This window comes from Pleuronectes platessa, chromosome 21, assembly GCF_947347685.1.
Source record: "Pleuronectes platessa chromosome 21, fPlePla1.1, whole genome shotgun sequence".
In the NCBI taxonomy this organism is placed as follows: Eukaryota; Metazoa; Chordata; class Actinopteri; order Pleuronectiformes; family Pleuronectidae; genus Pleuronectes; species Pleuronectes platessa.
The window spans coordinates 15,520,096-15,534,495 of NC_070646.1; the positions used below are offsets into that span (position 1 = coordinate 15,520,096).

The window sequence follows — 14,400 nt, forward strand, 5'->3', positions numbered from 1 at the left end:
TATATATATATATATAACAGGCTTGGTTTTTAGGGAAAGTTCACTAAGGCATCTTGAAGAAACACCTTTTGTTAGACACATCTAATCTCACTGTGACTTGCGTATGAGCGCTTGTAAGAGGGCACTCAGGTGATCCATGCTCCCTGTAGATGACTTCTACGTAGACCCTGCCTGGGGCCCGACCACATGGCCTCTTATCCACATGAGGAGCCACATCACAAGACTGCATGTTCCCAGGCATACAAACTCTGCCTGTTGTCTGACACTTGACTCAGCTGATCAGCTGGAAATCAAAGATGGTTTCCTAAAAACTCAAATCAACCGAGAGATCATCAAAGATACATTTATTATTTTTGGTGTCCACCTTGGGTTTTAGTAAAACACTTGAAATATAACATCACTCAACTTGTTGTCAAGCTGTCTCAACTCTGCTCCGCTCCACTTTATGTTTTAGGGAAGGGGGATGAAAAAACTTGTGAAACAGAAGAGATTAACAAGATGGTTAAAGATGGAGACGGATATTGACCTGAAATGGTAATATTTTGTTTTGTTTACTTTTGGGCAACTAAATATATGAAGTTAACTTTTGTAGAAAACCAGACAATATTCACATTAAAGAGGGAAACTGCAGTGAAATTCCAGCAGTAAAGCTTTATTAATGGCAGTATAGGATTGGTATCTGTGCCGATACTGACATTGTATTGAGCAAAAATCGTAAGAAATCAGCCACATTCAATTCAGTGTATCCTCTATCCATTACTTTAGCTCATGCCTCGTCAGTTGGCATCACTTGCCTTAACAGGGAAATAAAAAAAATTACATATTCAGATTTAAAATATGAGTCAGGGGAGGTTCTTGGTATTTACACATATCCTGAGTTGAGTTATTGCTTTTGGTCAAGGGGTTAAATATTTGTTTACCTTGCTGCTTTGTTACTCTTGGACACTATGGTCCAGACTTAAGTATCTCAACTTTTGAATAGATTGCAATTATTATGATCCACAGACGATAAAGCCCTGCCCCCTCTAGCACCACCAGATGTATTTTGTATGGTTGGATTAAATTTAGTACAGATTTTAATGATCCCTTCAGGGTTCATTTTCTTCACAACCTAATCTTCTGACCAAATGATTTGATAAAAAAAATAATAGCAAGATTAATCACTAATGAAGAAAGTGGTCTCACCCCAGCTCATGCTCACTTTTTAAAACTTAGTCTTTGAAATGTGGCATATCCACTATTTATTTACTGCTATATTAGTTTTATAACATGTTCCTTCTCTATTGAGGCCCCTCCGGCAAAATGACACTCGTTTTTTGTCAGTTTCCTTCACTTAATCTTGGTATTTGACCCACTTTCAAGAGACGTTTTTTCGAAACGTATCTAATCACAAAGAGTAAATTGATCAGGGAGCAGTGGTTGACCCAGCATTAAATGGATTAGGTTTGGCTAGCATGGTGGGTTAGTGACCTCAGACAGTTTAGCAAACAGGGACTATTTCTCTAACTTCTGATTTCCAGTATGTTACAGTTTATGAATATAAGTCTTATCATTTTGATGATTTTCTCATCTTGTTTGTTGTTTATCAAGAAAAGTCAAAGTTCTGCAGATCCCCTGAAGTAATGTCGGCTAAAACAACCTTGACACTGATATCAGCGGTAACTAACTTGCCCATGTGTGAGTGTTTCTTTGTCCCCTCAGACACATTATAGGCTGCAGCCCTTTCTCGGTGAGAAAGCTGTCACTGTGCACCTGTTGTGCGGAGAGGTTAGATGACTTTAACAATGGTCAGAAAACAGATGCTGTGGTTTTCACTGAGATCAACAGCATTAGCAGATCTTTATCACATACACACACTAAAAACATTTGGCTCGCAAGCTCTCATTCCAGTCTTAACACCTATTTCAACGCACACTTCTACCATTTTATTTTATAGGTTAGGATGTTTATATGGTCATCACAGCTCATGTCAGACGAGCTAAGTGGAACTGGTTGCTCGCATGCATTTGTGTTGTTTATGGCTCCTGTAGCTGCCAAGAGAAAATCTTCAGCCATTTACTATTAGCAGAAATGTATTGTGCTCATGTTAGGACATTGTCACAAGGGAAAGTCTGCACAAAGGCCTAAAGGTTCATATAGTTTTCATCCGATCCAGTTAGTTTTGGTTTCATATTATAATTTAGGCCGCTCAACTAACACTTTTGTATGTATCCTGTCGTCATCACCTATATGGCCTGCGTCTAATATACTTGACATTTATTGGTTTATAGATGGGTGTAAGTCAGCTGTTGGCTTGGTGTCAGTTCCAGGGTAGTAGTGTTAGATTTTTTTTTTGAATAAAGAAAATAAATGAATCAGTTTATTAAGTTGCCGCTGTAATGGTAATAATATCAGCATCACCAACTTCAGGCGCAGTACTTGACACAAGTTCAAATGCGCCAAATGAACGTCCTTTTCGTTCAAACGTAATATCATCCGAGGTGAAGACTGCAGCAATCCTGTGAGCCACTTTCACTTCTTTTTATTCTTCTATTCTTAAAATTCTGTCTCAACTCCCTGCAATTGTTCAGACATTTTTTTTAGACTGCAAGATCCATGCCATAGTTCCGTTAGACAAAATGTTGGTCTGTTGGTCTGGATCGTAGTCTGACACACATAGTTTGGAAAATTGTAAAAATCGGAAGGTCCCGACCAAACAAGGTAGGTGTGAAACCATTCTGAGTTCTCAGTGCTTCTCTACTAAATGTGTGCGTTTCCTCTTTGTCTGCAGAGGTACATTGTCCTCGAAGATTCTCAGGACGGTGAGAAGAAAGACCTCCAGCGTCAACTGGTGAAATTGGAGTCTCACACTCGTCAACTAGAGCTAAAGGCTAAAAACTATGCAGACCAGAGTAAGTCCATCACATTGTACGTCCGTGACAAGTTTTACTGTACTGACTCTATTATTGGAAAGTCTTCACACACACACACACACACACACACACACACACACACACACACACACACACACACACACACACACACAGAGACCACATACCCTGTGAGAATCATCAACAGTTTGCAGGTCTTGTGACTGTTTGTTAGCCTGATGTGCCAGAGGGCAGATGGACATCCATGTCCCTAGTGAATAAAATCCATTAGTAACACACTATGAGTGTTTGCCTGCCAAGTCTGCTAAATGAGCTGTACTGAAGAAGAACGAAAGAAAGGCTCAGAGAAACAAGTGAAATTTAGTATTAAAGGATTAACCTTTAGTCTTTCAAAAACAAATTTTCATAAGAAAGATGTTTCAAGATAATACAAATTGCTAAATGAATAGAAGATACATGCACAGACAAAAGTTTATTATGTGTTTTTTCAAAGAAGGATGGAAGTTTTAAATGTAATGGCCGGTATAGTCTTGCTTGTGTCAGGGTGTCGCATTAACAACCCTCATGATTTGTGCATGACTGCACTGTTGACAGTGTGTGACTGCTTTTTTGTTCCACTGCACGGCCTTAACAAACGCCTCGTCATACTAGAGGAAAACATGAGACTGCCCAGTGAATGTATTTTTTATGTCTTTCGATTTGACACTTCTCCTTTTGTCTTTTTGAGACTTTCGTTTTATCTGTAATTATGGTTATGGACGGAAATGACTCAGCTCAGCTGTGTTTGATCATGTCGGTGGGACTTTTAAATCCCTACTACAGTTTTATAATTACATTTATGTAGCACTTTTCTTTACAATTTTACAAAGTGCTAAATAGAAGAAGTATATCCCAAAATAATAACCGAACAGAGAGACATCAGTAATAATGACTTAAACAATGATAAAATAAATATAATATTTTATAAATTAATGCAAATCATACATCTGCCTACTAACTCACAAATATCTGTCTGTACGTGGAAGGCATATCTTGCGAACTGTAAATCCCATTGGATTCACACTTGGTATGTGTATTGCAAATTGCCAGAGAAAGTGCAGTGCCCAGTTTGTTGCGATTCGGACATGTGATTAGTTCAATATTTGGTGACCAAAGCAGTCAGTGGGGGCGGGGCAGCTAGCTAACAGGCAATTTGTGGACTAAATGGAACATGTCTTCTTCAATATCCTTCTACAGCTGCAATCGGTAACTGGGGCAAACTGCGAGTAGATATCGCTGCAAGAATATTTTGATAATTCGATTTTTTTTTTTCATAACAGAGAGACACAGACTGACTGATCCACGATGGGTGCTTATTGTACCTCCATCATGGCAACAACATTCATAGAATCACTTCCAGTTCTGGCTGATGGTTTTCAAAGTAAAGAACAGCGTTAGTTTTGTTTTGCTTTATATCTCCAGGTCAACAGATTTCACAGCCTGAGTACACTCTGTAACCAACTCCAATCACCATAAATACCTTTTGTCAAATGACAGTACTGTTCAGTGTTGAATCAGAGTGGCAACACCCAAACAATCACTTGTTTGCTTCAAATTATGGTTTTAATCTTAACCACTGCCTCAAGAACCAGTACTTCCCTCTGACGTAGCATTTTTTCACTTTGGATAATCAGGTGTTTGAATGAGGGACTTTTCCTCCAGCATCACTTCCTTTTAGACTTCATACCTGTGTCTGATCTGATATATTTCTGTTCTACTCTTGAACCACTAGTTCCTCTATCAGTCCTCTCATAACCATACTGAGTCACAGTTAACATCATCTCATGCAGCAGCTGGTAGAAATGTTGTTCCTCACGCAGGTGTTATATTATATTATCTATATACAGTGTGTGAGCCTTGTGACTGACTCATACTTGTGCTGAAAAACATCAGGAGTAGTGTGGATGTAGCCTAAGAATGGAAGGTTGTGTAAATTAGCTGTGTGGACTGTCAGCAGACGTGGACCACAAAGAGTGTTTTGTGAGGAGACACTTCATGGCTGTCATTTGAATAGCACTCCCTCTTGACTCATAATAACCAGCAGCACCTGAGAGCCACAAACAATCGAATCAGTAAGTTCCAGGTCTGCTTCATATACCCTGTTTCTTTATTTTTATTGGTAAACATGAAATCATACTGTTTGAGACTTGTATTGTTTACACTGATATCTAAAGTAATATAAAGAAGACATCATTCCTTCTTGACGTTTCTTTAGTAGCCTATAAAAAGGTATTAAAAGGAGATTTGTTACAAGGCCAATATACAATTTAAAATGTGTAATCCATTTTCGTTTTTTAGAGGAATAATTTATACAATAATGTTTCGAGGGGCGTGTGATGGAAATCTGAAAATACAAGAGGCTGGAACACCAAATGTATCTACGTGTATTTTAGTAGGGGCTTTCTGCAGAAAGGATCAAAACAGAGAGTCTCCGGGACCTCACAGTGAAGATGAAAAACAGTCAGATGCAAGGATCTTATATAAGAGAACTAAAGCTGTTTGTCAGAGCCAGTTCAGACTGGTTCTGTAGGCGCAGTTTAAGAGAGGAATTAATTGCGCAAGTCTGATTTTTTTTCTCCTTGGTTAGCTTAATTTGATCATAGATTTTAACTGGAGTGTAGCGTCTTGATAACAATATAGCCACGCATGTATTTGCATTTGCTCCTGTCTAAGCATTTTCAGTCGATATAAGATGTAAAGACTCTTTAGACTTTGTTTTACATATTGTTTAGATTTTGTGCAATTTATGATGAGAACTGAATAATCAATCAACCCAGTTTCATGATTAAAGAGCACAGGAACTGAAATGTGGCCGTACCATGAATTTTTCAAATATTTGTTTTAATCATTTCTGCTGTTGATGTGTTAAATAATGATGCATGTCTGAACTCGTATATGACTTGTGTGTTGAAATAATCCTGTCCATGCTTCATTTGGTGTTGATGCACAGTGGCCCTCTTGTGGCTCTGAGATGTCATTACAGCATGTCGTTCCTTTTCACAACATAAAAAGTTTTTCAAAGAATGTGTCAAATCACTTTTGTTGATTCATATTTTGTTTCGAGAATCTGGGTGAAATCTTAAAAGTTGTCTGATCATGTAAACGTGTGAGTAATTGATCTCTTTCTTATCCAGTTAGCAGACTCGATGAAAGAGATGCAGAGCTAAAAAAGGAGTATAACACCCTTCATCAGAGACACACTGAGGTGAGTTGTTTGGATGAGTAAGGGGCATCTGTACACTGCAGATAAAACTGAGGCTAATGACAAACACAGGTTTGCATTCTTTGCAATTCAGAGAGGGTCATGAAAAAGAATATCTGGGGAAAGCTACAAAAGAACTTCTCAGGTCCCTGGAGTTAACTGGTTGTATCTGAAAGTGAAGCCTGCTGCTGCTAGCTTTTCCAGGATTACCAACCCTAGCTTTAATTCACCTAAAGATCCTTTTAAATACCTGTGAAGCAGATACAATGGAGATGTACTAAAATGATGGTGATCGTTAATTGTAACTTGGCTTAATTTGCAGGTTAGTTGAGATTGTTGCTACATAATTAAACTTGTCCCATGTTGAGTTAAAAAAGTACTTAACAAAATACATACTGTACACTGCATACCTTTTCTGAATGCTGCACACATTGTCTCCTCAACTGACCTTTTTTCAATACAGAGATCAAAGAAAACAAAAACGACAACATAATAAAAGATTGAGGAAAGACAGATTTGGAGTAGCAGTGACATAATTATGATTGAATAGACTGGAGGAGAATGCTTGGTTATGACTATAAATATATGAAGTCTCTAAGCATGAATTATGTTTCTGCTAAGCTTTTGCACCGCCTCTGCCTGCTAATTCATTATGCATCACAAACAGATGCTTCAGTTTCCAAACAAACAGGCTCCAGCACCCAACTGCTTATCTCAATAATGTTGAATAGAGTCAAATAAAAGCTGTCACTTACACACCGTGAATACGTTTGTGAATCTGACTGTCACAGATTTGCCTGAACAGCATATACTTAGGACTCAGACAGATTAAGATAATAAGGGTTCTCATTACCATTTATTATCAAAAATGCTGTATTAGTGTAACAACATAGTCTAACATTAGAATACAGTAGATATATAAAAGATGTATACAACTGCTCTGCTGTATATCAGCTTGCATAGTGTCTATAGTGTGTTATAGCTGATTCATTGACTTGGTGTTTGTCCTTTACCTTCCAGATGATCCACAGCTACATGGAGCACCTGGAGCGGACGAAACACCAACATGCTGTGACACCAGCAGAGCCCACAGATGCAGGCACAGTCACATCAAGCAGGTCAAGGTGAGATGACCACACTTCATACTGTGTTTACTCATAACCACCATACTCACCCAAACAAAGAATTAGTCAGTTCTATAAACAGTTATGTTTAAGAACACTCAGATAGTTCACAACAACAGAAATGTCTCTGCAGCGTTCCGGCGAGCGGTGGAGCAGAAGGTAGGACATAATCTTTTAATTCTGCTGCGGAGATCACACCTTGAACAAAGTTCCCAAACTTCTTCATTGTAGGTTCTAAAAAACCCTGGAATAGTGTGGAAAGCAGGTATTAGTATGGATGTAGCCTCACACTATACCCCAGTAAGCTGTTATATCCCTATGAACCTTTTACCTGACACTCTGTAGTTTGAAAGTGAAACCCTGAAGTGAATCAGTTTAGATGACTCCAAACTTTATTCCCACGCACAAATACTGGCAGGAAAAAGAAAGATGTCAGATCTGTGACAGCAGGGAAACTGAATTTACTGGAAGGCAGCATCATTTAAATGCATAAACAGAACTGCATATAATGTAAAACCGTGTGATTATAGGAGTATGGCTTGAGTATCACTTATGTAAATTACATGACCTGTCATAATTGCAGACCATCCCAAAGATTGATTGTGATTGAAGACGGCAGGTAGGAGAGAAACTGGAAGCTGTGGGTCAGATTGAGGATGCTGTGGAAGTTGTGTAAACCGGGGCAGTAGTTTGGCTTTTGACGGAGTAATCTGCTTTGATGGGATGATGTGATCATTTGCAAAGCAGATTAGGACTCAGCAACACGCAGCAGAGAGCCAGGAGGTCAACAGCCCCCCCACTGCATATACACATTAATGTGAACTATGGATACCTACTGTCTCTTCCTGTAGTTCGAGAGATATAGGGACATTTTTATGGCTTATTCTCTAGGAGGGTACTTAACCGTATTGTCAATTATTGGGAAGTGCAAGTAATTCTTGGACTCTGATTTTCTGTCTCAAATACCATAATGGTCTTACATTTAACTTGTTGTAACCTAGAGAAACCCTGAATAAAGTGCCTAGTCAGTAAAGTCAGTTTTTTGATTGATCGTGAAACAATAATGGGTAAGAGAATGTCTGCAGGTAGGTGGTCCTTCATATGTAGCCCTCGAAGGATATGCGTTCAGACAGCTAAAAAATTTTGGCCACATGCTGTAGCACCCCGAGATCTGGTCTGAGTGATCAGATCCCAAGACGTGTTAAAGATGCATTTGGGTGCATTCACTCCTGTATTTAAACCTGACCACATGTGATCAGATCACTCAGGAAGAATGCTAATACCAGGTCGGAGTCGAAGTCTTCCACATGCCTCATTAACAACACATCACTTATGTTACATTTCTTTCAAATTTGTTACCAATATTCATGTTAACCACCAAAATGAATCACGACCAAACAAATCTTCGTCAGCCTCACTTATCGTGTAAAAAAACACATTTAAATGCTAGGTAGAAACTAGTTGTCATTGTGACTTGTGCAAAATAGTTTTCTTACTTCCGCTATATGTATTGTTGTAGAATTAAAAAAACATATTTTTATGCATATTAGACTGTGTCTGTGTATTCAGGAACACTGCCAATCTGTCTTTCTCTCTCTCAAACTTTTCCGATCAGTCTCCCCGTTTTTGCAGCCAATCGGCTGTAGCCTGAGAGGAGGCATATGAAACGAGCTGCCTCAGCATCCAAAAGAGAGCGAGCGAGATGAGGAGAGAGAGAGAGAGAGAGGGAGGGGGGGTGGGTTCTACTCGCAGGGAGAGAGGGCAAGCGTCAGAGTGTTCTAGACTGCACAGCGGCTGCTGTGTCGCATTTTGGCAGTGAAGGAAAAGAGAAGCCTCTCTCTGCTCACTGTGGATGTGGATGTGCTGCTGTGTGCTGCTACTGCCCTGCTTTCATCAATCAGTGCTGCTTCTGAAGCCACCAGGATTACTGTAGTTGGGGTCTGCTGCCAGCAGATCGCTCTGCATTTGGCCTACGCTCCCTCTCCGTCGGCTTCACTTCTGAGCTGCAGTATACACTACTGCCTCCCAGCGACAAGGGGCCTCTGACCTCGTCATATAGGTGTGGTGGTTACAGTCCAACCAAAAACAGCAGAGAGAAATTGGCTCTTCAGTGACCCCTCCTCTCATCCAATCGGCTTTCATCACCTGTGCCCCCCAAACCCCCTGGACCTCGGCGAGGCACTGGAACGTGACCTGGGGGGGCCATGAGCCCCGGGCGCATGCTGCTGTTTGTTTTTGGCTTTGTAGGAGGAGCGGTGGTCATCAACTCTGCTGTGCTGGTCTCTCTGTCAGTGCTGCTGCTGGTTCACTACTCTGTCTCTACCGGCGGCTTACCTGCCCTGCCCTCCTTACCCAGACCTAGCAGGTACAACGTGTATGTGTTTGTGTGTTTGTATTTTACTGCGTAGGTGTGTGAAAGGGCTGCACCTTGATCGATTTTGTCTTACTTTGTGGCCGCTGCCAATTTGTAGCCATGCAGTCATTTGCCATGTGGATGTGATGTAGTCGGGCAGTATGAGACCACACACTAAAAGTAGGTCAAGATAGCAGGGGTATTATTATTATTGGCAGAGTCACATCTAGACCACACACTGCTTGTTCTATTCCTCCAAAGTTTATAGCCATTTATGATTATTCTCACCAAAACATCATCTTTTAAATATTGGGTGTGTGATATTGCCTCACCACTAGGTTTAAAAAACAAAAGGGAGCATCGGTCACCATCAACGCCTGCATGTGACCTCTCTCTCTCTTTCTCAATATGGTGGTGTGTCCATTGTTTCATTTGGGCCTGGTGCTTTTCATCAATGCCTGCCGGCTGCTGTTTTCACTATGGCAGCCATTGTTCCCCTGGCGCTGTACAATATGTTTTTCATACCTAGTTAGAAGAGGGAAATTAGCTGCTGGTTTGTACCTGTTCTGATGCACGGTAGGTAGCAGTGATTTTATCATAATGTGTTGCAATTTGTTAGTGCGTTTTGCTGGTCTTTTGGTGTTTAGAGTTTCCAGTAAACTAGGGTTTGGTTTGACCACATCCATCCAAATGTGACACCAAGTGAGTTTTAATAGAATCATTATGAGATAAAGCAGAACAACAAACTTCGAGGTGCTGCCTCTGAAGCAAAGGACACTAAACCTAAAAATACATCGCCAACAAATAAATAACCAATACTAAGAGTGGACCTATTTGTCATTGCACAGAATGGATATTGTACTTAGAGTCGCTGCGTCCGTGGATGCCAGCATCATCACAGTAGTGACCTGGAGATGGTAACAGGTGTTTGTTTAGTGTCCTTCAGGTGACCTTCTGCAGAACAGAGAATCGAACTCCGTTCCAGAGGCAGATACAAATTGACTTGTTATTGGCTTAGCTAATAAGTGGGAGGTAATGGACTTGATGAGGCAAGCAGCTTTATTCCTACTCACACCACATCAGTGCCAAACTATCTCAAGGGAATCTTTGCCACAACACCTATCTGTGAAGAGTCTTGTCACACAGTTTGTTTGACTGGTTAAATTATGCTGACCTTCCAATGCACTGGAACATGGCATATTTAAAAATGAATTACAGCCATTTAATTTAGCAAAGGCAAATTTAAAGCTTGGTTTGTTTTCGAGCATCAACGTCTCGTCAGTTTGTCACAAAGTGAAAGGAATCCTGGGATAGGTTGGGCTGGAAAGGATCCCACTGTTGGAGCATTTGTTTCTTGCGGATGGCAGTATGATTTATCACCCGTGTTAATAACAAGTTTTTTTTCATAATCGGAGAGTCTAGTCATGCAGCTGTGACGTATTTAGTCTTCAGCCTCCAAAGGATGCAGCCCCTGAGTTGAGACTCTGCTTCTAATGTAGAATCTCTTGTCAGAAGTATGTTACTTAACTGTAGTGTCAAAGTAGTGTGTCAAAAAAAGCTCCCACTAGCGGTGTAACAATTCAGAAAAGTATACATCTGATACAGACGTCGACAATCTTGTTATATATAGTTACACCCCTACATCCCACACTAAAGTCTAATCTACCAAGTGAAGCTTACTCAGACATTCAGACTTTTGACAAAGAGAGAAATGTGTCCATACCCTACACTCCTCTCCTCACTATAAATATCCTGTGCTTGCATCATGATGTTATCTAGACTAACAAAACAATCTACAACTTGAAAACAAGCTGCTGTCACACAAACATTTGTATGTTGTCTTCTTTCAAAATAGGGTTCATGTTCTTTTTGTGTGACCTTTTGTTTCTTTCTGTCTCCAGAAAGGAGCGTCCAGTCTCCATGGGCATATTCCAACTTCCTGGGACTGAAGGTATGACTCCTGACCTCCAAAGGGTACCTGTGGACACCCCTTCTGAACCATGGAGATATAACAACCTCAGCAACCCACGTTCCAACACTAGCCTTAAGGTATGACACACACAAAACCGGAGTACTTAAAAACAACAGCTTCTCTTTATATCATCAGTTATAAATTGAAAAGTTACTGTCAGAAGTTGGCGTGTAGAACTTCCCACGGATCAGTTGGGTGACATCATCCTTAGTTCACTTAAAAGATGTTGTGGAAACAAAAAGAGTACATTTGTTTTCAGAGAGAAAGGATTGTTCTGTGTGTCCAGAATTTTTAATAGTGTGAGTGTGCCGGGTGGCTTGGAGCCCAGGAAGCAGGGGAAGTGGTACCACTTTGGGGCCTGGCTTAACCTCGTGGGAGGGTGGAAAGGACAGTGTCTCTTCACTGTGTTGCTGCTGGAAACCATGCTGCCAGCAAGGCTCCAACATGAATATTAATGACCACGCTAAATTTAATTTGTTTGTCTTGGTGACGCTGGGTCAGGTGAACATTGTAATAAGTAATAGTATTTTTGACTTTTGGTAACGTATCATTTATACTGGATTTTTTTACTTTCTTTTAAAATTGGCATGCTAGGTGTTTGATATTTGTTAGATTGCTTTGAGGACCTCACTTGTAGCTCTGGGGTAAAGTAAAGTTGCTATAGTGTTGCAGTGCAAAGCATCCTTCTCACTCAGTGCCTACACTCTCTCAAACACACAATTTTACTTGACACCCTCAGTTCAGACACACAGTAGTGTCTTTGTGTTTTGTCCCCTGACTTGACATTTTGCAAAGATTTACAGTTGATGATATCCACCCTCTCACCATGTGGACGAGTGTGTGTTTGTGCGTGCATGGATGGATGTGTGTGTGTGTGTGTGGATGTTTTTTGGAGGGGGTTAGAGAATGGACGGATTCAAAAGAACAGCAGAGGAGGGAAGCTTCCCCTCCATTGGCTGCTCAGTGCTACTATAGCAACAAAAGTGGTGACAGCAGCATGACAGCAGACAAAAGAGGTGAAAGGAAATACTCCCGTCAGGGCAGAGAGGAGACTAGCCTGGCTCAGAGAGGGAACAGAAAATACATCTGTATGGTGGCCGGGACACCTCACACAAGCACGGAAAGTGCGAATGAAAAGCCACAACACATCTACAAAAGGCTTACATTGGAAACACAACCACAATGGAAGTCAGCGTCAGTGGTTGTTGATGATGAAATGAGACCGCGGTCAGGTGATCAGACGTTTGTGAAAATGGGGTTAAGCCAGTTACAGCTTAAATTGAATGCCTATGTATTTGAGATGTTATGATATAGGTGCTTGGAATTAATGTACAAGAGCTTCCCTTTTATTGGCTTTTGTAGTTTTATTTTCCGTTAATACCCTTGTGTGAGATGTCTCGGCAACTGTACATCTGAAAACAGTATGGAGAAAGAGGTGTTCTCGAACATAACATGTTCAGTGTCTTTGATTGCTTCAGTCCTGACTGATTTATCCTAACTGATCAATACAAGGTTGAAGAATCTGCATGCCACTCAGGACTGATTAGAGCTGGTAAAACCCTGATGTTTGATCTGTTGTGTAAAATTATTTTACTTTCAGCTTGGCTGCCAAAGGAAGCAATAGATACTGCTGATTCCTTAGGTGACTCGTGGAGTTCAGCTTTGTTTTATTTACACATTCAGGACAGTTCTAATGGGAAACAACAATTCCCATTTTGCAAATTTACACAATTTACAAGATGGGTTTTAAGCTTTTAAGCTGCCTTTTAGTTGTATTATTTTCTCCTACACACCTCATATTCTACAGCACATCCACTTGCTTTGATTTATGTTTCCTCATTAAAGAAACATTAATCAGCAAGGTCTTTAATATCCGTCATTTTGAGGAGCAGTTCTCCCCAATCAGAATGGAAGGTGAAAGTACGCAGGAGCGTTCGTCCAATGAGGAGGCTGATCATGACCAGGTAGACCTGTCACCGATGAAGAAACTATAACCCTGGTGTACACCAAACTAACCCAGTTGTGTGCTCTATTGACTGCGGTTGTGGTGAAGTGTGATTGTATTCAATGATGCTAGCACACTGGTGCTGTTTATGCCTCTTATCTCATTGAAACTGCATGTGGCGGATCTGCAATCTTCATCTGGCCACAAATTCATATTTTAAAAGTACTGAACCCCAACTTGGGTCAGGGATGAGTTAGGTCAGTGGCTCAAAATGTCTCATGAGCAGTTGGTCTGAAAACTGAACTCAAATGATTCACATTGCCAGAATGAGAATGAATTCAAGAAGCAGAAACATCCTGTTACCTTCATCACAAAGTAAGTTTGGCTTAGTTACTAGTTTGTCTTTTGGTTACCTGGCATCACTGAGACTAAGATGGATGATACTGGATAACAAGCACCAAGAAGCCAGAGCTCCAGCACCATCTTTCAATAAACCTGTCTGTTTTCAGCTGTAATCTTCTGGGATTTTCTCCATGTAAAAGACCCATTTGACTGTGTCTCTGCATTGTGATATGTTGGGGGGGCCGTGGCTTCAATCAGGAAACAGTTTCCTATTAAGAGAAAAAAAATCAAGTCCTTGTCCGTCACATTATCAAGGAGTAAGCCTACTTTTTAAAGTTCCGATTTGTGGTAATATTTCTAATATTTCCTTTTGAAGTTTAATTTGTGAATGGCGTGAATTTTTTTCCAATATATCTTTTGACTTGATAACGTTTGGTTTGCTGTTTCTTTGTGTGGCGTGTGTACAGTATAATGTAAGCTGCACATAACCTTAGAAATGAAGGACATTCTTAATTTTGACATCATGAAGATCATAGTTCTATGTTCTTATTTC

General features: G+C 40.4%; 1 protein-coding gene across 2 annotated transcripts in view; it reads left to right on the top strand.

The window, feature by feature from the left end:
- The window catches only part of spag9b (sperm associated antigen 9b), a 39,085-nt gene that overhangs the window by 7,581 nt on the left and 17,104 nt on the right, over positions 1–14,400 (top strand). For both annotated transcript variants that reach the window (XM_053413500.1, XM_053413499.1), the window contains exons 2-5: positions 2,771–2,891; positions 6,044–6,114; positions 7,132–7,235; positions 11,490–11,637. In XM_053413500.1, coding sequence (XP_053269475.1) covers positions 2,771–2,891; positions 6,044–6,114; positions 7,132–7,235; positions 11,490–11,637 — 444 coding nt within the window. The remainder of the gene's footprint in view (positions 1–2,770; positions 2,892–6,043; positions 6,115–7,131; positions 7,236–11,489; positions 11,638–14,400) is intronic.